A 27,125-nucleotide genomic window follows, 5' to 3' on the forward strand; every position below is an offset into this window, starting at 1 on the left:
CCCCCGCGCGCGCGGCGCTGAGGCGGCCCCGGCCCGGCCGCGGAGCCCCCGCGACCCCCGGCCATGGAGGGCATGGACGTGGACCTGGACGCGGAGCTCATGCAGAAGTTCAGCTGCCTCGGCACCACCGACAAGGACGTGCTGATCGGCGAGTTCCAGCGCCTGCTCGGCTTCCAGCTCAGCCCCGCCGGCTGCGCCTTCTTCCTCGACATGACCAACTGGTGCGGGCCCGGGGCCGGCCCCCCACCCCACCTCCGGGCCGGTCGCCCCAGGGCCCCGGCGGGGCGGAGGGGAACGGGCGGTGTTTGTGCTGGGCCCTCTGTGCCCTGCCCGGGCCGGGCGGGCGGCGCGGGGCCGGAGGCGGCTCCCATGGCGCTGGGGCAGCGGGACGGGGCCGGGGCGGACGGGGCTGACTCTCGGCCCCGGCCCGGGCTGCGGGTTTGCCGGTTCGCCGGTCCAAGGGCCGCGGAGCTGTTGGGGTGGCGAACGCCGGGCGTGTGAGCCTGCGTTCGGGGACGGGCTGTGGCGGCCCGGCTTCGAGGCAGCTTCGGAGGAAGGGAAATTGTGGCAGAAAGGCGCTGTAGGACCCTGGAAGCGGCCGCGGTGCACGTGGGAGAGTTCCCGGGGTGTTTGGGGAAAACAGCGTCTGCCTGTGGACTGAGGGTCTCTCAAAATCTTCTGACTCTCGGGTGTGTGTTTGTCTTGATAAAGGCCGTGTGTCACTGCCCAAGGAAAAAGCAGGCACGGGTTATCAGCGAAGCTGTACCTCGAGAAAAACAGGGGAAATACTCAGTACGAGGGTGAAAAACAGCAGCTAGGAGTGTTCTGGTGCAGTGAGCCCAGGAACTGTAAAAAGGATGCTGTGGAGCAGCTGCTCTGTGAGTCGTGGGGTTTGGCTGGTTCTGAGCCCTTGCACCTCTCCAAAGTGTGTTGACCTAAAAACTCTGCAGGGTGGGGGCTGCAGGAAAGCAAACGAGTGCTGTGCTGTGTGTTTCAGACACGGTGAACAGAGAGATCACTTAACTAAGCTCTGCTTAGAGGTAGAACATCAAACCCAGAAACCTCAGCTTTGAAAACTGAAATACAGGGGGAGGTCAGGCTATCAACAGTTGGGAGAAAACTCGTGTGGAATTGTTGAGTTTATAAACAGTGGGAAGACAACTGTGTTGGTTGGTTTTCCTTCCTCCTACAGCTCTGTATCGAATTTTAGTGGCAAATAAGCATCTGCAGAAGAAGTAGGGGAATAGCAAGTAATTCCTTGTGTTTTGTAAGCTGACACAGTGTGAAAGAAGGTCTCGAGGGGTTCGGGAGTTTGCTCTGAAGAAACGGTTGGCTGCCAGCAGAAGATGCTTTCCCACCTCATCCATGTGTTGGTGATATGACTAAAATGACACTGCACTGTAATCCTGGGGGTTCTGTGAGGTTTCTGGGGAGAGCAGGGAACAGAGTTCCCTGAAAGTTACTCCTGAAGGTTCTCTGTGTAGCCAGAGTGTTCCTGGTTTGTGCTGGAGCAGCTCTTTTTCATTCAGGAATATTGAATTCTTGGTTGAAATAACAGCATTTCAAATCCAGCCTCAGAACTGACTGAAGTGGTTGAAATAGCCTTAATTTCCCAACTTCAGTAGTTTGCTTCTGAAAACATCGGTTTTGACATTTTTTTATGAAGTTTGGTGAGCCTCGTGGCTGGATGGGCACGTGCCTGTTGGGGTGGTGAGATGTGTGTGCAAACAAACACGGGCTGGGGCTGCTCTGGGGGCTCAGGGCCCGAGTGAGTGCCCTGGCAGGGGCTGCTCCTTCTCCCCCAGCTTGTTCCTTGTGCTGCTGTGTCCTGCTGCCAGCTGTGCCCCGTGCCTGTCCCACTGCCCAGCTCCCACCCCTTCCTGGATGGCCACGGGGTCGTTGGCCCTGCTGGGCTGACCCTGCACTGACCCTGCTGTCCCTCAGCAGGGACAATCAGGACGCGTGTTGCTGTTCTGGAAGCGCCTTTCCCCTGTCATTGAGGGGCCCTGTGCAATCCACACTGCCCAGGTGATTCAGGTGCCCTACCAGGTTTGCCTTGTTTGGCCCGGGATTAGGGTCAGAACCTTGTGGCACCAGCACATCCTGCAAATAATTTGTCTTGATGAGACTATCAGATCACTTTTCCAAGTGTTAAAGGCATGGCACGTTCTCTCAGGGATCATCCCTTCCTTCTGCATCGGGATTGATGTTCACCTGCAGGAAATGGTGGCAGAGCTCATGGTGGGGTGACAGAAATGCACGTGTTGGGTATTCCAGGTTCTCTGTAGCAATGTCCCATGCGTGAGTTAATTAACAAAGACATAAATAGTCTCACTAGAACTTGATCCCAGGTGTGGAAGGTGCTCTTTGCAATAACTGTCATCTCCAGACCCACAGTTCCTTCCCCACTTTGTGTCTTTCACGTACTGTAGGGAACACTCAGAGCTTAATGTGCTTTGAAAGACCATTTCCAACAGCAGCATTAGTAATTGTGGTCAGAGGACTTACAGTGAATTAGCAGTACTGCTGAAATAAAGGAATTATTTTTAAATAGTTTGTTTGGCCAATCTAGGGGGAAAAATTAGTGGCTGACTGGGGAGGAATACCTGTAAGTAGCCTCTAAAAGTCTGTGTTCACTTCTCCAGTTCCCAGGAATGCTCAGTGCCCCTTCAGACCTCTGTCAGGCTTGGGCAGTGCTGAGGAACTGCCAGCTGGCTTTATTAACTGCTCCAAAAATGCTTTGGGTTGAACATATGCATCCAAAGTTTCGGATGCTGTTCCTTGATCTGCAGGAAATACAGGTTAAACCCTTTGTCTTTCCCTGGTATTTATTAAATACTTTCCTAGAGTTCTGTCTGTTTTCTGTGCTGACTTCTTGTCTTCTTGCTGCACAAATCTGGTTCCTGAGATCGTGGCTGTACATTCCCCAGCAGCAGCACACACCATCCTGCTTTACCTTTTAGTTATTTATTTTCCATTCATAGTGGCTGCAGAGGGAGAGGCTGAGCTTTCACTTTCAGCCTAAAACCAAAAGTGAACTTCTTTGTTCAAAAAGCAGAACCAAAAATGAACTGCTTGATGCTGAAAACGTTTCTTCCTTGGGAGGAAGCCCTGGGCAGTGGAGTGGAGAGGACATTTTGCTACTCTTGCATCCAGGATCAAATACCCTCAGTTACCTTGGCTCTGCTCCCTCCCCTCCAGATGTTGGGCCCCAGCACAGGTGGGAGGGAGGGGGCTCACAGGAGGTTTTTTTGTGGTGCAGTGAAGTTCCACGTGCTGCCTGCAGCTCCACAGTGATCTGAGATGGGCAGGAGTGGGTCTGAACCCCTTTGGCCTTGGTTTGCCTTCACAGGGAGTTCCATAAAAGTCACTGGATTCCTCTAAAGCTGGTGTGGAAATTGTAGTGGGACAAGAAAAAGGATGATTTTCTTTGAATTGGAGTGTGTGCCAGCTTTGTGGGTGAGAGGCTTGGAGCTGCTTTAATTCCACGAGAAAGTGAATTAGTTTGAAGTAGCTAATGGTGGTGGATTTAAAATCCATATTTTAGTGTAGCTGGCTCAGAGATTCCCAGTTTGGAAGAACTAATGTATATTTCAATAATTTACATTTAATATTTCTTTATATTCTCTTTTTAGCTCTTGTTTAGAAAGCTGAATTTTTATCAGATTAGTAGGTGTGATATTTAATTGAAGTGTGTCAGGTAATGATGGTTTCCATTGTGTGTAGGGGAAAAAAAAAAAAGCATTATTGTAATAAAGCTTTTTGGATCCAGCTTTAGGTGAAAAGGTTATTATTTGTAAGGTTGTCAGATCTCTTCCAGAGATCCTCGTGTTTTTCATCTATGTAGGAGAATTTGTAGCTGTGTCATGGTTTAACTAGTACTCCCTAGGTGATGTTTTGCATGAAGATAAGTTTATCTCTGAAAATAGTGCAGAAATCTGCAGTAAAACCTAGTTCTCTCTCATGTCACGTGTGAGACAGTTCTGTGCTACAGTTGTCTTATAGATTCACAATTCCATCCCTGTGGGTGGGCTGTTCAAATCCTTTATATCCAGTGAAACACCTGTATTGCCCAGAAGTGGATGTACTTAATTGGGAGTCTAAAGACATAGTTTAGCTAATAGGGGTTTAATTGCTTTTCCCATGACTTACATGAGATGTAGGTGCTACTCAGAGAAATACTTGAGGTGTATTTGTGTGAGAAGTCAGGACACTCAGAATTTAACAGAACAGACTGGGTCAAGGGGATTCACTCACACAGGATGTGTTTCCCACAGTGGCTCACACCTGATTTTTAACCCCAGGTGTCCTCTGAGAGCAGATGTTTGGTCTGCTCTTCAAATTGAATCCATATTCTGACAAATGTGAGGAAAACTTCCCCACTGCTCTGTATAGACCTCGAGCTTGGTTTTGACACCCCTTCCCTTTAGTGGGGAATCCTCATATCAAGGAGGAGACAGGAAACTGAGACCTGGTTCTGCAAGTAAATCATCCTTCCCTGGGCATGCCTGTTGGTTTTTGTTCCTCACCAGCATCCATGGGGCAGTGGCAGCAGTGGGTGGGAGTTCCCATCATCGTTATCAGGTGACAGAGACCAGAGTCCCGTGTTCTTTCTGTGACTCAGTACACGTTTGTCAAGCAATCTGTGTCTTGGTGTGACTCTGGTTGGGTTAATATTTGTTTATGGTGACCAGCTGGGCCAAACCTGGTGAGAAGGGTTGCCTCAAAACACTGATGGGGTGTTGATAAGCTTTAGTAGGGAAGAAGGAAGCTGAGGCTTTGGACTTGATGTCCATCTTCTGTAACCCAGTTGGTGACACGCTGTCCTCACAGGCAGAAGTGGCACCCCAGAAGCAGATCTGGTGGTTGCTGATGTGCTGTTGCCAGGATGTCAGGACAGTCTGGGGAGCTGTGTGCATTGTGGTGGGTGCAGGGTCATTTACACCCTTGGGTTGGGGAGGGAAAAGAGGTTTTAAACTGTTTGGTCTGTTGTGGCTGACTTGAAACACAGTGGGTGTCTCTTATTGCCTGTGAACCATCCCAGACTGCTGCCTCTCTGTGTCCACAGCTGTCTCCTAATGCTACTAAAAATAGCAACATTACAGAATTAAACAATTTAAAAATATTTTCTTAGAAGCTTTTATCTAGTGCATAAAAAAAAAAAAACCCAAATCCACACCTCTTCTCCAGAGCAGCTCAAGTGTTTGACCTGATTGTTTTGAATGAAATCTAGACTCTAAAGAAATTGTATTTATAACTGTGGAGCATACTATAATTGTGATCCAAGGTACAAAGCACTGAAAAATTTGGTGCCTGTGGCATGAAAGCATAAGCAGGTAACTGCAGCAGAATTGGGAATTGGGTACAATATAATTTTGGTCCAGCTGGACTCTGCCTTACATGCCCCAACTTGTTCTCAGACAGTTTCTGTAGCTTAATCCCCTTTCACTTTCATCAGACAATTATAGATTGGTAACATAGTTCGTACTGAGGCACTGGCAGTTACAGAATCTCCTGTGTACTGGCAGCTCTCGATGACTTTCCACTGGGAAGAGCTGTTGCCTGTTTTCAGTGGCAGCTCCTGCTGGGACATTCTCGGGATATTTTACCCCCCTCTTAAAGCTGCTGGGACCAACTGCTTTGGGAGGGCTCAGCTGCTGGGGACGGTTCTGGGGACTCCTGCTTGTAGCACCATTATTGTGCTGCTGTGTTGGGCAAGGGGTTGTGCTCAGGTGCTTTGCTGTGCTCAGGTGATGTGCTCAGCCCTCTGCAGGTATCTCGGGAAGGTTTCAGCAGCTGCTGTTGGTGTTTCTGTGCACATTAAAGCTTCTCAGGGAAAGTGAGTTCCTTTGATGGTTTGGTTCTCTGAGGACTCTGTGCCTCTCCTGTGGGCTCTCAGTTTCTCTCCTCATGCTGCCCCTGCACACACAGGATTACTTTTGTCACCACAGGTTTCTGTCTTCTTCCTAGAACACCCCACTTGGATGTGGAACTGCTGCTTTCAGCTAAAACAATGAAGTGTTTTTCTGTGTCTTATGTGAAAAAATACATAAGCTTTAAATTAGTCAGATCTTCCCCCCCCCCACTTCAGCTGTGTAAATTCAGCTTAAAGCTTTCAGCTTCCCTCAGTGATCCTTTTCCATCATCAGACATCTTCTAATGTAGTTTCCCGACTTCATACATAGAATTTAGTGTAGCTTTAATATAAGAGGGGTCAAGAATGAAGAAAACTGACACAGAAATTTTGCTTTCTGAAATTCTGTCTGCTGAAAGATATTCACTGATTAAAATTCCAGCCCTTCAAAACATCTTGAGATTTTGCACTTAATTGCCATGTGTCATCCCTATTGAACGTTTGAATAGAAAGCTCCAGGTAGAAGCTTCCCTGCAGCATGAAGTGCATGCCTCTTCCCTCACCCCCTTTGGCCTTCTCCAAGGGTTGGAGTGAAGCATCTCCTGCTTCAGGAGCAATAGAAGCTGTTGGAAATGTCCCAGCCTGGATTATCAGCAATCCAGGTCCCCAAGAGCTGGGGTAAGGAACGTCCAACTAAGATTGTGGAAACGAAGAGACAAAAGCAGTTGGCTCACTTGGATGTCTCCCATATGCATTTTTAACATCTCCCCCCTGTGTCATGTAGACAAGTTCCATTATTTGGGAGTGAGAAACTGTCCATCTGCTGCACTGTTTATTTTTGTTTTTTAACAATAGACACCTTATGGGGTGCTGTGGTGCCTGGTTACAGACTGCATTTGGAGAGCGAGAGGAGCTCTGTGAAGGTGAGGACTTGAGTTACAGAAGGAGTCAGAGGTGTCCTACATCACATGTTCTCTGGCTGGAGATTTTATTGTGCTGTTTAGCACTGCCCAGCACCTACATTGCATATTTCCAGGAGATGTCAGCTGAGTTGCTTGGCTCATGACAAAACACTGCACCCTGTCAGTGCTGAGGGCACCTCCCTGGCTCCTCTCACCGCCACGGGGACAGACCTTGGCACCTTCCTTCCAATGACCAAGTCCATTGTTACATAAGAAATACTGCATGGCCTGAGGGCTGCCTCCCATCTGAAATTCCAAATGGAAGGTGCCATTGCAGGGAGCGTTCTGTCTGTTGTGTTCTCCAGCAGCTCAGGAGGAGCAGAGCTCTGTAGTGTTCCCCAGGAGTGGGCCTTGGTGGGTGCTGTGCTGTGGGCATGGGCAAGAGCCAGAGAGAGGGAAATTTGCAGGCTGGATTTTGAGCTTAAGTTGTGTTTTGATTTGAATTTTTACCCCTCAAAGATCTTTCTTTAAAAAAACTACGTTTTTCTTTGGCTTGCTCATCAAGTAATTTGACAATATATGAAAGCTTGCAGATTCCTGTAACATTCGTAGTTCAAATTCTAACATCCCTTGTCTTGTATGTTTGAAGCACCTGCTTGTACTGCTTTTCTTCCAAGATACTGAACTTCTCTATGATGTAAGAATTCTCCATATTCTGGGGGCAGGAGGGTTTTGGGCCTGTGCCCTGCTTTGCTTGAGGCCTCAGCAGCCTCTGTGCTTCAGTGTCTTCAGTCTTCTGAGAAAGTCTGACACGATCAATTAAAAGGCAGTTTTCATTTACCTGTATGCTGTTGGTTGTTTGCAGGACAGGGAGGTTGTGTAGGGAGGCCTTGAGTTTGTGAACTGATTTAGAAGAGTTTATCTTAATTTTGAACACTGAATAACTTTAATTAATTAATGGCTAAATATACTGGTTTAACATAACAAAAGGCTGTCTAGAAAAAACGGGGAAGAGAAAGAGGGGCTCAAGATGAGCCACCTCTTTGCTATCACTTAAGAGTTGTTAAGGGATGTCACCAGAGCTATTAGCAGAGAAAGTTTTGACTTGACTATTGTAATTTAGCTCCTGAGGCTTGAAATGAAGCAGCAGAGGAGAAGGATTGATCTGGAAAGGAAGACTTCAGTGTTGTGTGGGAAAAGCACTTGACACCCAAGAGTTACGGGATGCCCTTGGAGAGGAAGGAGAGGGATACCCAGAGTTAGAATGGATTTGGTGGATAATGTGGAGCTACAACCTGTAAGTGCTTCCTGCTCCTCTGTCTCTTGCTGGAATCTTGCTCTTAGGTCTAAAATTGAGCACGGTGCTGAGTCCTGGGCTCACCCCATCACTGGGGTGACTTGTGACTGCAGGCTTTTCCTGGGAGCTGGATCCTGTCAGACCTGCTCTGTGAGTGTGGCAGGGCTACAAACTGCTGTGGTCCAGGACTGCTCTAAAAATGGAAAAATTGCTTAATTTTGGGAAGGTAAGGAGGGCCTGAGACCTGGAGGGCCCTGTGAAGAAAGAGCTGCATGGCCACCCCTGTAATTAGGAGAGCTCAATCATGTCAATTACACTGGCTGGATTTGCAGAGTTGTTTGGTTTATAATAGTAATTTATCTCTCATGGCAGAGAGCAGAGTGTAGTAAGTAGTGTGGTGTAAGTCACACTGAGGAGTGAAATCAGGCAGGCAGGGATGTGCGAGCAGAAGCCTTTAGATGATAACTGGACCCTCTGAGGGCTGACCCTGTGTCTGTCCCTGCACTGTCTGCAGCTGGGGCTATGCAGTTACAGCTGGGCAAAGACCTAAAAAAACCCCAAATATGTATTTTTAAATAGACTAGTTTCAAGGCCTTGAGTGTGTTTGCCCTAAGGCATGTCTGTCATTAGGGTCACATTTGGTTGTGGGCCGCACTGATGCTGTGCCTGTGGCAGAAGGGTGAGTGCAGGGTGTGCTGCTTGGGTTCAGCTGCCTGCACATCACCAGACTGCAGAGAGTTCACCTCTGCAAGTGGCATTTTCCCCGGAGTGCTGCTCTGCAACTGATCTTGGGGGTTTTGGGGCCAGGGAGGAGGAGCAGCACTGTCTCTTGAGGGGAGGAGTAGCACAGAGCCAGTGGTTGTGCGAGGTGTGAGCCGGGGGTGCCTCTGGCACAGAGCGCCGCCACCGCTGCTCCATCCCTATCTCCTGGGGTTGTCTGTGTCAAAGAACGTGAACTCAAGGCAGATTTGCTTTGTCATCCTGACTTTGGCTTTTGCCACTGTGAATTTCTCTTCAGTTTCTGGAAGCTTCTTGTTAGTTCTCTACTGGGAAGTCCAAGAGGCATTGAAACACATAGAAGGGCTCACTCCAAACGTCCCCCATCACACAGATCATACTGTGGGAATGGGGAGGTGGGTTTGGGAATATTTGGTCACAAACGGGGCAAATCTGTTACCAGCATGCGTTGTTCTTTAGTTAGTTTTTAACTCGATGCTGCAGAGGAGCGTTGTTGTTTCCCAATGGCGAAGTGCACTGAAATATGACCCCGGGATGGGAGTGCTGGCCCCAGGCCTGTGTGCACAAATAGCCCACTACCTTCTGAGGCCTGTTTGCAGCCCAGCAAACAAACACAGACAGGCTGCCTTGCTAAGAGTTGCAGTAGAAATCTGCCCCTCAGAGCTTTTATTTTTTTCCTCTCAGTGTCAGTAAAATGTCTATACCACTGATTCCAGAACGATCTCTCACAAGGTGTTGTGGTCCATCTGAAAATGTAGTTACGTAGTAGTGGATTAGGAAGAGAAAGAGCTGCATTGCTGTCTTTTGTATCTCCTACAATACCTTTTGCCTTGGATTGCTGTACTACAGGAAGAGATCCTAGTGCAAACTAAGCTCCAGCTCATGGTGTTAGCTGGGTGAGCGAGCAGGAGTCTCTTGGCACAGCCCCGGTGTGAGTTATGTAAATCTTGTGCAGTGTATAAGCAACAGGCGGTTGGTGACGTAAAACTGAGCATTTGTCTCTGTTTACTGGCTGATGTGACATGGCCCCTTCCTGCAGCATTTGACTGAGCTGGCGGGATTAAATAGAGCCCTGACACTCCTAAGTAGAAAACCCCTCAGGCTGAATAATGGTTTCTGCTCTGGAATTCAGAGTTCTGGCCACGGCACGGGACCCGGCGGCTCCTGTGTTGGACCAAAGTCCGCTCGGCACGGATGGCAAAGGTCTGGCTGTGACACTGGGCTTGCTGAATTGCTGATCGATCCCTGTGGCCATGTTGTGCAGGACATTCCTCCAGTGCCTCCTTAGCAGAATGTCAGGAACTCCTGTGACTCACACAGCGATTATCTGCTGGCTGCTGCCGCCGTGATGGATTGATTGATTGATTGCAAAACCGATGGGGCTCTTTGGGTCCTCTCCCAGTGCGGCTCTACCCCTTGCTGTTGCCCCCCAGTCAGCTGCTGCACTTTGGGTCCCCTGAGTTTTCTGTGAGGAGAAAGTGACACTGCTCCCATGCAGTTCAGATTTTATCCAGAATGTCTGATTTGAATGTTTTTTGCCATGAACACTGTAGGAATTGAACAGGAGGCAGTTTCTTTACTCACTGTTTCAAGCCTCTTTCCAGCTGGCAAGCAGCCCCACAAAGCCCTGTGTTTGCTCTTGCTCAGGGTCACGCTGCAAATGTTTCTCTTGCTTTCACCTTGGCTGTCTGACTCGGACACATGACACCCCACCACTCTCCAGCCCCTCAATATGTCACTGTGCCCACACAGAGCAGCTTCTGCAGGGCTTTGGTTTTAGGTGGTGGTTCCCAGTTCCTGAAGTCTTGGTTTTGTTTTTTTTTTTCTATCCTGCTCAAAAAAGCAACATGGATTTCTGCAGTCATGAATAAAAAAAGCAGTTGTTATGCCCATTGCGTTTGGGGAGATTTTACTCATCCCCATTCTCACAGCACCCACTCACAACATGTAAATCAAGGCCATAACCTCTCAGACATGTATAAACAGAGGAATTACATGACTTGCCAAACACTTACATAATGACTTAATAGTATATCGTGGAACTGAGCTGAGGCTCATGAATCCTCTTCCTGCCTGACTGTTCTTCTTCTCACATTAATTATCATGAGTTGTAGCTACACCGTGGCTCAGGAATCAATAGTGTTGTGGTTTTCTGAATGTCCTTAATATATCACTGACTTGCACTGTCATTTATCTTTATTCAGTGAGAACTTTTGACTCAGGTGGTTTGTAAGTTCCTGCAAGTTGTGACTACCCAGAGCTGAACAGGCACTTTATAGGTGAATAAACAGTTTGTACCTGATGCTATGTTTCAAAAACTCCAGCAAGGCTGGAGTTATTATCTGCAGCCACTGGTGCCCTTTGGCCCTGAGAGTTATCAGAGGAGTGTTCTTCATGTTTTGTTCCTCTTGTGCTCCTTTTGAACCTTGTGTGCCAAAATGAAATGGAGAGGTTTGGTTGGTCCTTTTGAAATTAGCTGAGGTAACAAGGCTGGTGTGAAGAAACTGCCCAGTGTTTGTGACCTAGCCCTTCTCTTGGTGTCTCCTGAACTGTTCGGCAAATTTCATAAAGAACTGTTGGAGTAGAGACCTCCAAAACTTTTAAGTTCCAAAGTTTCCAGGGAAGATAGAAGCAGAGTAGAAAAGTGACCTAAGCTAGTGTCCCTGGCAAGAAAAAGTGCTGCATTTTGAGCTCCTGTATTATCTTGGAGAATCAATTTGTGATAGAGCTAAAAGCTTTTAAAAAACACCTGAGCAGCGAAGTTATAACAGTCTGGATATTTTTGCTGAACTGTTTAGGATGACATATGACCTGTGCAAAGGGCCTGACCCACCTGTACTTCAGATTGTAATGTGCTTTTTTCCTTTTCAGGAATCTACAAGCTGCCATTGGAGCCTACTATGATTTTGAGAGTCCAAATATCAATGTCCCCTCCATGTCGTTTGTGGAAGATGTCACCATAGGTGAAGGAGAGTCCATCCCTCCTGACACCCAGTTTACAAAAACGTGGAGGATACAGAACACAGGTGAGGCCTTTGGGCTGCAGCAAACCCCACACAGCAGGTGCTGGGATCCAGTGGGAGGGATGCTGGCTTGAGGCAGGAAGCTCCTGTGCACTCCCCTGGGCTGGAGCCACCCTGAGGTGCTGCCAGCCCCAAGTTCCTCTTCTTGGGTTGGCACAAACATTTTGTGGTGGGATGTGCAGCTCGGTCAGGTCACCAGTCTTGTTCCTTGTGCCACCACACAAACTCTAGGAAACCTGTAGACAAACAAGGCAGTGACACAAGGGTCATGTGGCAGGTCCACTTCGGGCAGAATTGCCTTTTCATGTTCTGAGAGGATGCAGGGCTGGAGAGACCACATTCCAGTTTGAAATAAGTCAAGGCAGTGCTTGGGATCCAGGAAGTGAGGCTGGACAAAGTGCATTCCCAGTGTTTAATCTGGTGGGATGCAGTCAGAGGGGAAAATGAGATCCATGGATGTGAAGGAATCCCATGTCCTCAAGCACTGCACTGACGAGATGTTGCATGAACATTTAAAACTGTGTGTCTGAATTTAATTGACCTGCTTGTACTTGTGTGGGGCAGAACAATCTCACACCGAGGTGTGATGCTGGGAGTCACCACGAGTCAGGTTCAGCTCTCTCAGTATTTCTGCTTGTGAATAGCTGCACTACTTGGACAGGATATCCACACTAAAACCACACTAAAGATCTAAGAGTATTCCATTAGTGTGTTTAAGAACACTGATTTCTAGAGAATGTGTTCTAGAGGAAGGATTTATATTTCTGTGTACTTTTTCTGCCTCCTTCTGTTTGAAAGTACAATGGAAGGGTGAAAGAGGGAACTTGCTTGAACTCCAGTACTGTGAAAAGTCGACTGGCAATTTTTTTTATAACTGTCCCAAATACAGGTCTTACAAATCTAGTAAGTGTGATAGGTCTTGTTTCTCCACTCTTAGTATCTCAATTTGTGTGTTATGACTGCACCTCTAGCTCAGGCTGACTCCTCCCTTCCTTGTTCCTCTGATGCGCCATTTCCTGGATGCAAATTCAGCCTTAATTTAGCATCCTTGTTCAGGGGATGTTTCATTGTTCTTGGAATGTTTCACCTTCTGAAATCCTGGGCCTTCTAAACTGAGGGACAGGAGCTCATCTTGATTTAGGATGACGTGTTTTGGCCTCTGTGTGGTTTGAATCTGGCTTGTCAGACCATCCATCCGTGCCCTAACGGTGGTGCTGGAGGCCAGGGCTTGGTACAACCATGCTGCTGAGGGTCAGTGAAGTGCAGCTTCACATGCTGGTTGTGACTGTGCAGTGTGAGGAGGACTGCAGCATCTGAAAACCATTCTTCAGTTTAATTAAAGGTATAGTATCAAAGGGCTGTAGTGTTTCCACATAATATCTACCTGTTAGGCAGATAACTGAAGCAGAGCCAAGGTTTTTAACAGCTCTACAGGAGTCCTTGATTACATGACTTCAGTTCTAGAACACAAAATACCTGAGGCGTGTGTCACTGGAGCGTTGCAGGTCTGATGAGTGTGACAGGCAGAGCTCAGAGATTGTCAGTATGAGGCGTGAGCTGTGAGCTCAGTTCAGTCAGGTTCTCATATGTGTCAGTAAAAAACAATGCCCTGCTCTGGTACCTGCAGGACGGTGCTGCCTTGCCTGCCAAAGGAGCAGTTCATGTAGTAGAACCATTGCAGCAGGATTTAACAGCCTGGCTTCCTCTCCCCACTCTGCCCCCAGCTGCTGCTGGCTCTGCAGGACACTCTCTGCAATTTATCATCTCCTGAGAGTTGAGTGTACTGAAATAGAATGACATAATCATAATTTCATTTTATGAAGCTTATCAGTTGCAGCGTTCTAGGCACCTTGCAAGCCTAAAGCCATTAAACCTGATAAAAATCACATAAATAATTTAAACTAAACCATGTTGCTGGGCTGCCAACCTCTGCAGATGAGGCTTCATGCTCAAGTGCCCCATGCCCCAGGCTGAGGTCAGCCAGACACCCAGCTCCTCTTTCAGAGCCCTGCTCTCTCAGCACCTTTCCAGCTGTACTGGTACATCCCCCACGCTGAACATCCCGCTGCACTCGTGCACATCCTGCTCTCCCTGCAAGGTTGTGAATTCCAAAAGAAGGACTTGACAAGAAAACCAGTCCTTGCCTTGTCTTCACTGGAGTATCCACGGGGATTAAATTAGCAGGCAAGCTGTTGCAGAGGATGCTCCTTGAGGTAACGTGAGGTCAGAGCAGCCTCCAGCGCGCTCGCCTCAGACCAGACGGAGCAGTTCCAGGCTTCGTGGTGGTTCAGGCTTTCCGTAGCCATTTCCGTCAGCCTCAGCTGAGCAGGAGGTGTTCTCAGTCCTTGGCTTAGTCATGTGATGTGACTGGGGAAGATGCAAAAGAAAATTGTGCTAAACTGATTTTTCATGAGTCTCAGTAGAGAGGCTTTTTCTTTCTGTCTGCCCCAGCACTTGTTATCTTTGGCAGCGGTGGCTGCACGCAGGAGCTGTTTTCTGTCTCTGATTGCCAGGTCACGCTGTCAGTCCCAGTGTCTGCAGTCTAAACATGGATCTCCACAGATAAATTGTGTGTTCACAACCCTTCTTGCCACCTTTGCACAAGCCTGAGAAAAGGGTTGGTGCAAGGAGAGAAATAAATCCGTTTAGGAAATAGTGCTGGCACTTCAGTTACAGCTCAAACTATGAGTTCCTCTTGAGACTCCTAACAGGCTTAGAAAGAAATGAATCCCTGAAATGACACGTTGCCAACACTTTGTATAAATAACAGGTATTTGATGTGGCATGGTTCAGGAGCTTCATGGAGGGAGGCAGAAATAGGAGCACATAACACAGCCCTGCCCTTGTCTCTGCCTCTTGCCCTGGGGAAGGGGAGACGTGTACAGGATAAGTTTTTGGGGTTTTTTTTTAAGCTATTACACTGTGACTTTGAGAATTTTTTTGTGTAACAAAGACAGAAATTAACTCAAATAGGAATTGTTCTGCTGGTCCCTAAATGCACCAGTTAAGCCTGCTCTGAAAACCAGGCTTCCTCAGCATCCACTGCTGCTGTGTCCTGTGTATCTTGGTTTCCTTTGACCATCCAACAATTGCACAACTGTTTTAACAAGGGTGTTTCAACCAGCCTTACACAAACAGACAAAGCTTTTCCCGGTGCGCTGTCAGTAATTCCCTCTCCTGTCTAATCCCAGGGACGGAGGCGTGGCCCCCAGGGGTTTGCCTGAAGTATGTCGGTGGAGACCAGTTTGGCCACGTGAACATGGTGATGGTGAGGTCCCTGGAGCCGCAGGAGATGGCTGATGTCAGCGTGCAGATGTGCAGCCCCAGCACGGCCGGAATGTATCAGGGACAGTGGCGGATGTGCACTGCCACGGGGCTCTACTACGGAGGTGAGCAGCCCCTTCCCAGCCCACAGCCCCGCTGGGGACAGCAGGGACACTGCAGGCACAGAATGGAGCAGAGGGCAGAGGTCTGCCAGCCCTGGGCTCAAATACAGAACAGAGTGGAGGAAAACATCAAGGGAGCTGCTGTGTTGTTTTGGTCAGTGTTTTCTAAGCACTGGAACAAATTACAGATTACATAAAACTCTGGAAAACAAAGGGATGTGCACGGCTCTCACTGAGACTCTTTCCTGGTTGGTCCTTGTCAAGATTCTTTCCCAGTTTTCCATTGCTTAACATTGTGAACTTCATATGAGCATAAAATAGTGGTGAAAACCTCATGTGAGAAGTTAATGGCCAGAGTTTAATGCAGTGATTTAGTGTATCCCCTTGAGCTATTTCTCTCTTTAAAGAACACATTTGGCTATTTTGCCTGGTGCTTCAGCCTGGGCTTCAAACATCTGCCTTCAGTGCAGACTTCCCTCCCTTTTCTGCCAGCTTTAGTATACACTAAGAACATCTTTGTGTCTCTGTTGGCAGCTGGGAGTATCCCAAGTTTCAGGGCTTGAGTGAGAGATGTTGGCACATGGAGGCAAAAATACCAGTGCCCAGAAGGAGGGGGCTGGCAGCACTGGCACTGCCACGCAGCTCCTCATTGTCTGGAGGGATGCAGTGTGTCCCTGAGGGATGGGCAGGGATATCCCCATGCAGGTGGGACAGTCTATCCAATTTGTGTTGCTGGTCCCATATCCTCACAGAGCCGAGGGTTTCCCAGGATTTCCAGAGAGTTCCCAGCCCTGGACAATGGGAGATGTCCCTGCATTGCCAGAAGTTGTCACTTTTGCCAGAAAACGACCTGAAGATTGAACCCCTTTGGCCACCAAGCTCTGCGTGGGGCTCGGTGGTGGCAGCCCGGGGCGGCAGCTGGGCCGCAGGGCCGTGAGAGAGCGGCAGAGGGCGCTGCGGAGCCGCTCCAGAGCCGCCTCTGGGGGGACGTGTATGGGGCCTGGGGGATCACTGGTGGGGGTGTGCAGGAGGGTCAGTGGTGGTTGTGTGTACAGTTTTCAGTGAGGGGAGTTGTGCACAGGGAGGATTAGTGGTGTGTACTCAGGGTCCTGGCCCTAGTAGGGTGTGGAGTTGCCTAAGCAGGTTGTGTGCCCCTAAGGTAGAAACGCACTGTCCTCAGTTGGCTCCTAAAATTCAAGCTGCCTGTTAAACTGGGGGCACTGGAACCAGTACTGCTGAGGCTTTGTAAAAAATGTGCTTTAAGCAATAAATCTGTTTCTTGCTAGTGTAAAGGATGGAATTCATTTGCTCCTTCTGACCCTTCTTTATAAACTCCCATCTAGTGACGGCCCAAATGTGTATCTTTCCACAGATGTCATCTGGGTGATCCTCAGCGTGGAAGTTGGAGGACTTCTGGGTGTCACACAGCAGCTGTCATCCTTTGAAACAGAGTTCAACACGCAGCCGCATCGCAAGGTAGAAGGAAACTTTAACCCATTCGCCTCTCCACAGAAGAACAGGCAACCAGATGAAAACAACCTAAAAGACCCTGGGGGTTCCGAGCTAGGCACAATCAGCAAAAACACATGGGGGCCTGCTCCTGACCAAATCGAACAAGATCAGAATGGACTGTCACAAAACTCTGTAAATCTCTCCCCCAGCAGTCACTCGAACAACTTGTCGGTAGTGACGTACAGTAAGGTAGGTGCCCTGGGCGAGCAGGAGAACGGGTAGGGGAGCCTGGCAGGTGTGTAATTGCTCTTCCTTCCAAACTGCAAAGCCCTTTCCTTCTGCTTCTGCCAGACCTGCTAAGGAAGGTTCTGAATTTGACTGTCTGACTCTGCCAAGTCCTCATGTTATATTAAAATATTTTTTGCCTCTGATAGACTCTACCAGATCCACCTTTTTGTTTTTGCTTCAAGTCCTTCTTTGAATTTATATAACCTTGTTTGGGTGCTGTAACTGCAAGTGGCTGGAGTCTGCTCCAGTTGCGTGCGCAAATAAGTCAAAATATCTCTCTAGATGTGTCCTGAGTTTGACATAATTTTGAACAGAGAACGAATAACCACACCCTCAAACTTCAGATTAGCCAGATAACTTCTTTTTAGCTGGTGTGGGGAGACTACAGAGCACACCATTTGATCGCAGAAGCTGCCTGCAGGAACAGTCAATCAAAGGACCGTTCCTGTCTGTGTCCTTGTCTTGTTCATAATTGTAGGTGACTTTTAAATTATCTTTACTTTAAATCTCTCTCAAAAGCTTGCTTGGTGGATGCTATATGAGTCTGAGTGATATTTTGACTGTTTTTATTTGCTTGTGTGTGAAAAATGCAGGATTATTTACAATTCAGAATCCACCTGTTAATGCAGCAGTATGTGTAGGTGTGTACTGTCGTATGTCAAACTAGTTTGATTTTTTAAATCCTTTAAAAATGCTTTACTGTACTTTGAGCAGGCTGTGTAGGACAATAACACTTGGTTGCTGAATGACTTAATAAAGCCCTAATGTTAGTTCACCTACAGCACTTTAGTTCCTCCCTGGATGACCTGCCTGTCCTGTGCCAGTGGATCTTGTTTTAGTGACCTTTACCCCAGGGCTGTGCATTTTTTATGGCTGGCATGTGTGGGGTGAGCCTCACTGCCCCCCCTTAGTGATCCCAAACACCATCTCTGGGCTGGCCCCTGCTGCCAGGCCCTGCTCATAGCAGTGGAGTGGATGGCTTGGGAAGTGATGAGCTGTCAGTGAAACACCACCTGAAGTGGCAGTGCTGAGAGTTGCTGCTGTAGTGGCTGCGTGCTGGGCTCGTGGTGCTCCCCAAGGGGCCAGGCTGGGACTGCCTTCAGAGAATGTGGGTGTGAGGAACCACAGCCCCTGGCAAGGAGCAGCTGTGCTGTGGCAGAGAAGCCAGCAGGAGAGTGAAGCACCACCTGAGAGGTGTCACAAGGTTGAAGTAAACTGGTTCAGCTGCTAACCCAGAGCTCCGTGCTCTGAGGAAACAGGGGCAGTTATAATCTAACCCCAAACGTAGGGCAGGTGACCTTTCCTCCCCTTTTTCCTCATTTTGGGTTGTTTTGTTTTGGGGTTGTTTGTTGTTTGTTTCTTTATGTATTTACAGAATATTCTTGGGTGGATTTGAGGTGGATTGTCTGAGATTAAAGCAGACATTTTGCAGACATTTGCTGGCTTCAGAAGGGACAACTTTGTAGTCCTTTTTTTGCTTTTTGGGGGTGGGGGATATGGAAAAGCTACTTGATTTTTGGGTGTTTTTTCTCTCTACTGCAGTTCTTTTTGTTTGTGACATACTAAGACAAATTATTTTATCTTTTGGAGGCTGTTCTGGTAGGTCTGAGTCCTGTTCCAGCCTTGCCCATCCTGCCCAGGGCAGGAAGTTTTCTGCCACAGACCCAATATTCGTATTGGTACAATACTGGCTCTGTAGTAAACAAGTTTGAGGGAGTTTGACATCCCAGACACCTGGTCTGGTTTGAAATGGTCAGGTGAACATTCCCTCCATTCCCTGACCAGGCCTCTGGGAAAAGGAGATGCAGTTTTATTTGGTTTTTTTCCCTTTGTGTGCATGGTGTACCCAGCTGGAGATGCTGCTGGAACAGAAAAGGGGTTATTAGAGGTGATGTCAGGAGTATTGAATTACCTGAGGAACAGATGGAGCTCCAGTTCCTGTTGGGAAAAGCTCTACCTGGCCCATCTTCTCCACATCCCCAGGGGATCTGACCTGTACTCTGCTGCTGCACAGGAGAAGGAAAACTACTGCACTGGGAGTTGCTGCCCTGTGATTGAATATTGATGTGAAAGGCTTTTCAGGTTCTAGAGCAGACAGAAGAGCACTGTGGGTTGGCTAGGCAGTGGCACAGACTCCAAGAATTCCTGGATTTTATTTATCTTGGGCAGGATCTCTGATATTTTTGTCTTCTTTCATGTACCTGGGAGAGGGAGGGAATCCCCAGTCATGTTTGACAGGCCATTTGGTGAGCGAAGGAGATGATTCAGGTTTAGCTGAAGTGTTGAGAAGGGCCTGTGTCCTGTATTTAGAAGTAAAATAAGCCCTTAAATATTTCTCAGCTGACTGTGGAGGCTTCCTCTGCTGACAGACACTGGGGACACCCAGTCATGCAGTGCATGAGACCATGAAATCTTTGAGATAAAACGAGCAGTTTCTGGCATCTGCAGGTGTAAAACATACTCAAAGCTGCCAGACCTTGTTGGAATTAGTTCTCCCTCTGGTGCACTGAGCAGGTGTGACTTGTCCTCTAGAGCTCCCCATTGGGGTCAGGATTGTGGCAACACCAACGTGCCATCTGCTGCTGGGTTAGATAAGTACAGCAGCGTGTCACACCTGGAAACGTTCAAAATGCTTTTATACAGCAGCAGAGTGTGTAGTTTGGGTGTCCTAGGGGAAAAAAAAAACAAAACCAGGCACAGAATTCCCTGTAAGTGGGTAAGATGAAACCTGTGGCATGGTTGGAACAAGCTGTGTGCCCTCTATTCCTGCTATGGCACCCACCTCCCTGGGGCCCCCTGCCCACCTTCCACACACACCGTGGGGAGGCTGCAGGCCAGGGCCTGCCAGGGCTTTGCTTGAAGCATGTTGTTGTTAAATCCGTTCCCAGTGGAGTTTTTGCATGTTCTTAGATGTAAAGATGTGCCTAAGTGCAGGATAGGATGCCCAGAAATCCCCATGCACAGATACTTTATTCTCTGGCAGTCGCTTTCTCTGGATTCTCCGGAGATCTGAGGTTATTGCAGCTTTCTCCTATTTACTCCTGTCTCATAGCAACCCTGCACGGTCACTGCTGCTCTCTTGTGACTGGCTTTTCCATTAAAAGCCCAAGATCCAGTCTTACAGTGCCTGGGAATTAGAGTTTAATTGCTTAACTGAGGAAAGAAACGTACACGTTTCCATGTTTGAGAAGATCAGAAATGAATAGCCATATCCTGACACTTAGATTGTACTTAACATCTCTATATAAAATCCACAGATCTGTATCTTAACCTGCTGCCCAGGTGAATTGAGGAATCACTTCTCTCTGTGTCATGCAGAAAAAACTGCACCTGGAGGTTGTGATTCTGCAAAGATTTGCCCAGACAGGACACTGAGCATCATCCCCACCAAAGCAAATGGTGCCTGGCTGTCCTGGTCATTGCTTGTGCTGCTCTTCAATGCCCAGTGAAATAGAAACATATTTGGAGTCCACAGCTTTAAAATCTGAACTCCTTTTTTCCTGTTGTGTTTGTGCTCCCCATCTCCCTTGGTTCTGTGTGGAGTTGAGCTACTTGGCAGCTTTCTGTACATAAGGGGAAACCAACCCTGTGTCCTTGGAGCCTTTAACTGGCTTCCCCTCTCTGAGCTTAAATGTTGTTGCTGCTTCTAAAGCCATGCTTCTCCCAAACCAGGGCCTCCAATTTGCAGATTTTGGAGTACCTCTGTAAACCATAGACAGAAATACTTTTACTGGAAACTGGGCATCAGACTGTCTTTATGCATGAGGATGATGTCCCAAAAATGTTTGCATCCATGGAGGAGGAGAAGCTCCTTCCATCCTGGTGTCTGGGCTTCACACTGGGCTGGTCACCGTGTGGTTACATCCATTTGGACACAGTGGGAGAAGGTTGGACTTGGAGCTCCCACAGCACTGCAGCCTGGGCTGGGCTGCCATGAGCTGGTCTAGTGAGAGATTGCTGGTTTGGGTGCTGCATGGCAGCTCATCCATGAAATCCATGTCCTTCCAGACTGTGGGAAGTGCCAGATAATCTGGTTTTAGCCTAACTTTGCTCCATTGCAGCCCAGCAGATTTGCCTGTTGTTTATCCTGGCCCAGCAGCACATCAGGGAGCTGTGCATGGGAACTCAGGTACCTGAGCCCTGCCACCTCCTCACCCACGGGCACCTGAGCCAGCCCTGCCAGTGCCTGCTCCCAGAAGGTCCTGAACTTCCTGGTGGTCTCCCAGGCACGCCATGTTTGCACAGCATGCATGGAATAAAACACAAGTGCTGGATGCTTTGTTCTCTGTTTGTGCTCAGTTTACGTAAGCGAGGTTGGGGTAGGAGCGGCCTGAGGGGATGGGACCAGCAGCGTGGGCTGGGGCCACTGTCAGTGTCCACTGGGAGACTCCTGTATTGCTGTGCATCCACCTCCTGTCCCTGGAAGTGTACCTGCATTGGTGGTGACTCAGTCACAGAGGTGAAATAAAGAGATGTCTGAAAGCCTGTGTGTGATGGTTTATGAAAGATTCACTTAATCCTCGCTTTGTTCCCAGCGCAGGTACCTCAGTTTACAGAGCTCAGTATTCACAAAGGGTTTCAACTTTGCAAAACATCTCACTTCCCTTCTAGAGGCACGAGTCAAATGATCATTTATACCAGTAGTTGTCATGCAGACTCTTTGCTTGGAAAATCACAGTCCTGTGTTGTCACACACTGGTCTGTGTGAAGAGCCAGTGCTCCCACCAGCAAGTGAGCAGTTACTTCTGGGGAACATTCTGGAAGAACTGAAAGCGAGTTTGCAAAGCTGCAGCTGAGCTTTCCATAAAGACAGTGATTCCACTTGGAGGATAGATGGGAAGGCACCAAAAATACTGGGAAAAATCCTTTCATTGAAGCAACCCGGAAAAACTGCAATTGTCTGCAGAATTATTTTTGCATGTTTGTGATGTAAGATGTTGCATAGAGGGGATAATTAGGCTTGAAAATGTCATACAGGGGTTTGGTATTTGCATTGCAGCTGTAATTGAAGTTTTCTGGTATCAAACCCTTACTTTGTGCATGGTGACTAAATGTCATGGGACAGAGGAGGTGGAGTCACCTGCACGGGTCTGCACTAAAGCAGCTCTCACTCGCCTTAAAGACACAAGTGGGGTTCAGTTTTGCCAAGTTCTCATGCTCAGCAGTGAATCTCGGGTAGGTGAAATGCAGTGAAGAGTGGCAATTCCAAAAGGAAAGGTTTGGGGCTTTTCCATGGTGAAATTCCTTGCGTCAGGAGGAGCTGACCATGGTCACGGCATTGCCAGGGGAGCTCACTCCAGGGTGCCAGGTGCTCACTGCAGGGTGGCAGGTGCTGCAGAGCTGCACATGCTGAGGAGTCTCTTGTGCTGAGCTGAACTCTGGGTTTAACTGACACAGTTTGCTTTAAATTCAGTGCTCCAGAAACCTCTGTGGAGATCCAGAGGGTTTCCCTGCAAACCAGCTCACAGTGATTTCACAGGGTCTCTGCATCCAAGAGCACAAGTGAGCTGCTCTGGTGTCAGACTGAGGGTGACTGGCAGTTCCTTACACCACAGGGGGATGCTTGTGGAACCCCCAAATCAAAGCAAGCTAGTTGGTTTTGCCTCTGGCATCCCCTGTGGGGTGACACAGGGTAAGGAACTCCCAGGGTGGTCCCAGCAGAGGAGCAGGGGATGGTTAAACCCCTCCTGAGCTCGCCAGGCAGTGCCTCCAACAAAGCCTTGTGTGCAGGTAGCTCAAAGATGAAGCAAATTCTGGCAAATGTGTCTGTGCAGGTAATCAGCAGCAAATCCTGTTTTCCTTCTGCAGAGTGCTAAGTACAATAGCTTAATCCCTGTGAGGTGAGACTGCTTGGGATCCTGTTTATGCACTGCTTTTCCTCTGTGTCCTTTTCTTATACACCATCTTGATGTTTCTGTCCTACTTCTCCCCTTCCCCGTTTCAGTGAGTGTATTTTTGGAAATGTTGGATTTCTCAGTCTCTGGATTTTGATGGGAGCATCTCCTTCCTCAGGTGAACTGTCGTGCTGGAATCTGCTGGCTGTTCTCTTTTGAAAAGCTTTACAAACTGGCACTGCAGCATATTCCTGGGGTAGAAGCGTGTTTGTTTTTCCATCACTTGCGTGTATTTCTGTCTGCAAACAGCAATTTCCACGTTCCCAGTCTTTCATGCTTCCCACGCAGTTCAGGAGATGTCCTGGTTAATTGTCTGCTGATCCTCCTCTTGGTTGGATTCTGAGAGCTGCTTCATTTTGCAATTTGCTTGTATTTACCACCTGATTGTATCCCCAAGAATGAACTTTTTCTCTCCAGCTGTAGCAAGATTACAGACTGTTCATGGCACTTCCTTCCTAGTCAGATCTGCAGCAGAGCTCTCCAGCCTGGGCTTTGCCAGTGACGTTGATTCTTTACACAGTCTGTTCCTACTCGTGGCTCCACAGCCCTGGCTCCTGCAGTGAGGGGGTTTTGAAGTTGTAGAACACGGAGGACATGGTATTTCCTAGGAAATTTGCCCTGTCAAAGGCAGAGTGGTGAAAACTGAGGTCAGAGCTTCCCATTCAGCCAGAACAGGAATGGTTTGGGCTCTCACTGCCTTACCCAGAGTGTGCTGGGAAGAGCTGGGCTCTGTTTAGAAGCATTTGCATAATGATCTTCCAACTCTGCCGTGAGATACAACAAGTTTTTCTCCCTCATCTCTCTCCTGACCTCAGTGTGTGTCTGGGTTTGTGTGGGGGTTGTACCTTCTTCACTGACAAACTTCATCTCCTGTGAGCTGGGGCATCCCTTGCTGCCTGTTGGTCTTTCTTCTGCTTCCTGATGAAACCCCGGATAACTGATCTGGACAATAGAAGTTACAAAAGGAGTTCCTGTTAATTTGAGACCTGTGACTACATCTGACATTTAGGTGACTCACTTCAGGATGTAAAGGAGGGAAATGGATTCTCTAGGAAGCATTTTGGGGATTTTTGGTAAATGCTCTGGTTGATTGAGGCAAATGTGCATTGTCACCTTGAGAAGGCACACATGGCACTTGTGGGAATGTGGAATTTTTTTTCTTGGGTTTTTTTCCTGGCATGGCCTCTTACCCAGTGACAGCCCCACGTCTGTGGGACAGACTGGGGAGGCTGCAGGGGCTGGGCCTGCAGGTGTTGTAGCATCTATAGGGAATTCTGGTGTAGAAAACACAAGTTATTTTGTGGCCTTTAAAAAACATCTGACAGAGGTAAGTGGTGGCATCTGCCCTCTCTGGGGAAGCCAACCCTGGAACGTGTGGTTTCAGAGTGTCCTTGGAGCCACAGTGGGGTTGGTGGGAAGCCCTGGGCTGGGCTGGGCACTCTTTGGAGCTGAGCACTGAGCATTTTGTTTCTTGCCTGTTGAAAATTGATTATGTCTCCAACTTTCTTTCAGGGTTTCCACGGTCCTTATCACTTCGGACAGTCTTAAAACACAAAAACACAAAACGGGTATCGACAAGAGGAGAATTTAAGAAAAAGCTGACTTTTGGGGGAAGGGAGGGGGATTCATGTGGCAGACAGACACAGCGTGGACCCCCCTTCTCTGCCTCCGTGTTCTGGAAAAGAAGAAATAACAAAAACCCAGTAATTTAAGACTAGCTGTTTCCAGAGGAAAATCCAAAACCTGAGTATGCATGTGTGACTGCTGGATTTCAGAGTGGTGTAAATGCTATGAGGAAGAAGAGACACCAACACTATGGGTTTTTAGAGATCATCTTCACGTGTAATTAGGTAGCTTACAAAGAAGTTTAAAAATGAAAATTTAAAAGCCATCTTTAAAAAAGAATATTTTGCCTACAGAGCGGTTGTAGTTTGAGCAAATGTTTGATTTCTGTTTGTTTCTTGTTCTTTTTTTTTTGGTTTTTTTCCCTAAGGGACAGCGTGCATTTTCCCAGAATGTCCTGGTTTGCTGCCGAACAGGACTGGCTCAGCACCTGCTGGGGTTTGTGCAGGGACTGCTTCTGTCAGGCTTTTTTATTGCCAGGTTGGGTCTGCACCCAGCACTGTGTTTTTAACAGCATCTGCTGGTTTTAGTTACCGACTTTTTAATCTTTTATTTCCTCTTTTCCTTTTGGTTTGGGTGTTGCTTTTAAGTTGTCCTGCGTGTCGTTGGGAGCCACGTTATGGACAGGTCTCGGTATCAGAGTTGGAGAGGGAGACACTGGGACTTCTGGGATAACATGGAGGGCTCATCTCCCTTCCCTCTTGTACATGAAGTACACAAATACACACCCATGTTGATAAGAAACTGATTTCTTCAAGTTCCTGAGCTGTCCTGTGTGGTTAGCAGTTAAAAATCCCTTTTTGTTCACTCTCGTGTGCAGTAGCTGTGCCTGGAGCTGTGTGCCAAGAGGAATCTCTGTAGCTGTAATTCACCTGCTGGTAGTTGCAAAGCTTCACGGACATCCTGTCCTTTTCATTTGGAGTCTCCCCTCTCTCTTTCAGAGCATAAGTTTGCATTTGTTTCTCCTGTGCTGAGGTGTAGCTTAGAGGCTGATCCAGGAGTTGACACCACCAGCTGGCTCCCACTGTCACCTCCTCTTCTTCTGCCTTTGTCATCTGGGCTCGGGGCTGCGCTGGGGCTCCGAGTGGGCTCACATTAGGGGAGGGATTGCAAAAGACTTGGGCTGCTCTGCTGCTCCTCCAGCATGTTTTCCTCCCTTCTGGACTGTGAAGTGCAGTGTGAGGGGATGCAGCTTGGTCTCAGGCACTGTGGCGAATTTATTCTGACATGCTGACCCCACAAACAGAGGAGAGTGAGCCCTGCAGCACCGTCCTGCCCAAAGGAACCAGGCTGGAACAGCCATCTGCCAAAGATACAGGAATATGCAAAGCTCCCTTTACCTTCTTCCAGATCTTTCCAGTGAAGGCTTTTCCCTGTGTCAGAGCTGCACGCTGCATGGCTTTGCCCTCGCTGCTCTTGGCTGCTTTTGTTTTTGTGGCTGGTTTTGAATGGGGGAATCTTTCATTGCAGCTACCAAGGACTGGTACCTGGGTGCATATGGATGGACCTCCTGGGGCCAGTGGGAGTTCCTTGTGTCCAACAGAGGAAGGATTGGGCGATGGATTTTGTTCATATTTCAGAAATTCAGTTGTTACAGGTCACCATTAGCTGAAATCTCCCTTCAGAAATCTGTTAGCTGGGAGAACCAAGTGTAAGATCAGAAACTGCCTTCATAGAAGTGGCACCACAGGATTTGAACTGCCTGACACTTCAGTCTGGTGCAGTCTGGATCTGGGAAGTGTTGGGATTGGAGTGAACCTGCTGAAGATGCTCCTTCTTGGAAGCTTTAGTTCTTGTGCTGTAACAACATTTTGCCTTGGATTAGTTCTGAGTATTAGATCCGAGCATTGGTCTGGGGGGTGATTGCAGCCCCACAGTGTGGTGGAATCTTTGCTCACTCCCTCCTTTCCTCACAGGTGGCTCACAAGCCCCTCTGAGGAAATGAACATCACACCTGCAGCTCTGCTGCTCCCCCTCTGAGGGCACTGAACCCCTGGAGACAGCTCTTGGTTCAAGTGACGAGGTGATTCCTTATCTTTATTAGCTTCTTGTGTCAGCTGCATAGTGGAAGGGAGGGGAAATCAAGGTCTGAGTCTGAGAGTTAGAGCTGGTGCTGTGACCTTTGCCTGGTGTCAGCAAGGCACCTGGGAGACCCTTGCACTTGGATACCCCCACGCTGGCTTTCTGCTCCCAGGCACGTGTGCTCCTCCCGTGTCCCCTGGCTGCCACACTCGTGTTCCTGTGCTCCTCCTAAGGCTGAATTTATTTCTCTTTGTCTTGAAAAACCAAAACCTGCATGTGCCCCAAGTAGCCATGTGCTTTCCCACTCTGAAGGCACACATGTTGGCAGTCCGTGGTGTCCTGGTGACAAGGGGTGCACGTTGCAGGGTGTGAGGAAAGGCAGGGCTCTGAGATCTGCAGCTCTTGCTGCTCATATCCTGCTCTGCCCAGGCAGCTGAGGGTTGTGGCCCCTGCTGTGTCACTGGAAGGATGTTTAAAACGGATTGCTCTGTGTTTTTTTCTCGAGTAAAAACTGTTTCACTGAGGCCAAAGGTGGTTTTATCTCCTGGTTTCTTGGAGGTTCTTGTGCAGCTGGCCCTCAGATTGCTCGTGCTTCAGATGTCCGACTTTTAATGGGGAGATTGAGATGAATTTGGCCAAGTTCTGC

General features: G+C 48.3%; 1 protein-coding gene across 1 annotated transcript; it reads left to right on the top strand.

The window, feature by feature from the left end:
- ILRUN (inflammation and lipid regulator with UBA-like and NBR1-like domains) lies at positions 1-24,774 on the top strand. The gene is made up of 5 exons (XM_041427040.1): positions 1-221; positions 11,663-11,817; positions 15,006-15,203; positions 16,573-16,901; positions 24,347-24,774. Exons 1-5 carry the CDS (start codon positions 64-66, stop codon positions 24,380-24,382), a joined length of 876 nt encoding a protein of 291 aa, XP_041282974.1. The 5' UTR covers positions 1-63; the 3' UTR covers positions 24,383-24,774.
- The last annotated feature ends 2,351 nt before the right edge of the window (positions 24,775-27,125 follow it).

The sequence above is a fragment of the Onychostruthus taczanowskii genome, unplaced genomic scaffold (assembly GCF_017590055.1).
Source record: "Onychostruthus taczanowskii isolate IOZ18803 unplaced genomic scaffold, ASM1759005v1 scaffold97, whole genome shotgun sequence".
Classification (NCBI taxonomy): Eukaryota; Metazoa; Chordata; class Aves; order Passeriformes; family Passeridae; genus Onychostruthus; species Onychostruthus taczanowskii.

What these genes read in the sequence shown, in the direction of transcription:
- ILRUN (XM_041427040.1), top strand. Translation starts at nt 64, where the DNA reads ATGGAGGGCATGGACGTGGACCTGGACGCGGAGCTCATGCAGAAGTTC. An exon ending in TTCCTCGACATGACCAACTG is followed by an intron (nt 222 to 11,662) that starts GTGCGGGCCCGG and finishes TTTCCTTTTCAG; the next exon opens with GAATCTACAAGCTGCCATTG. An exon ending in CACGGGGCTCTACTACGGAG is followed by an intron (nt 15,204 to 16,572) that starts GTGAGCAGCCCC and finishes ATCTTTCCACAG; the next exon opens with ATGTCATCTGGGTGATCCTC.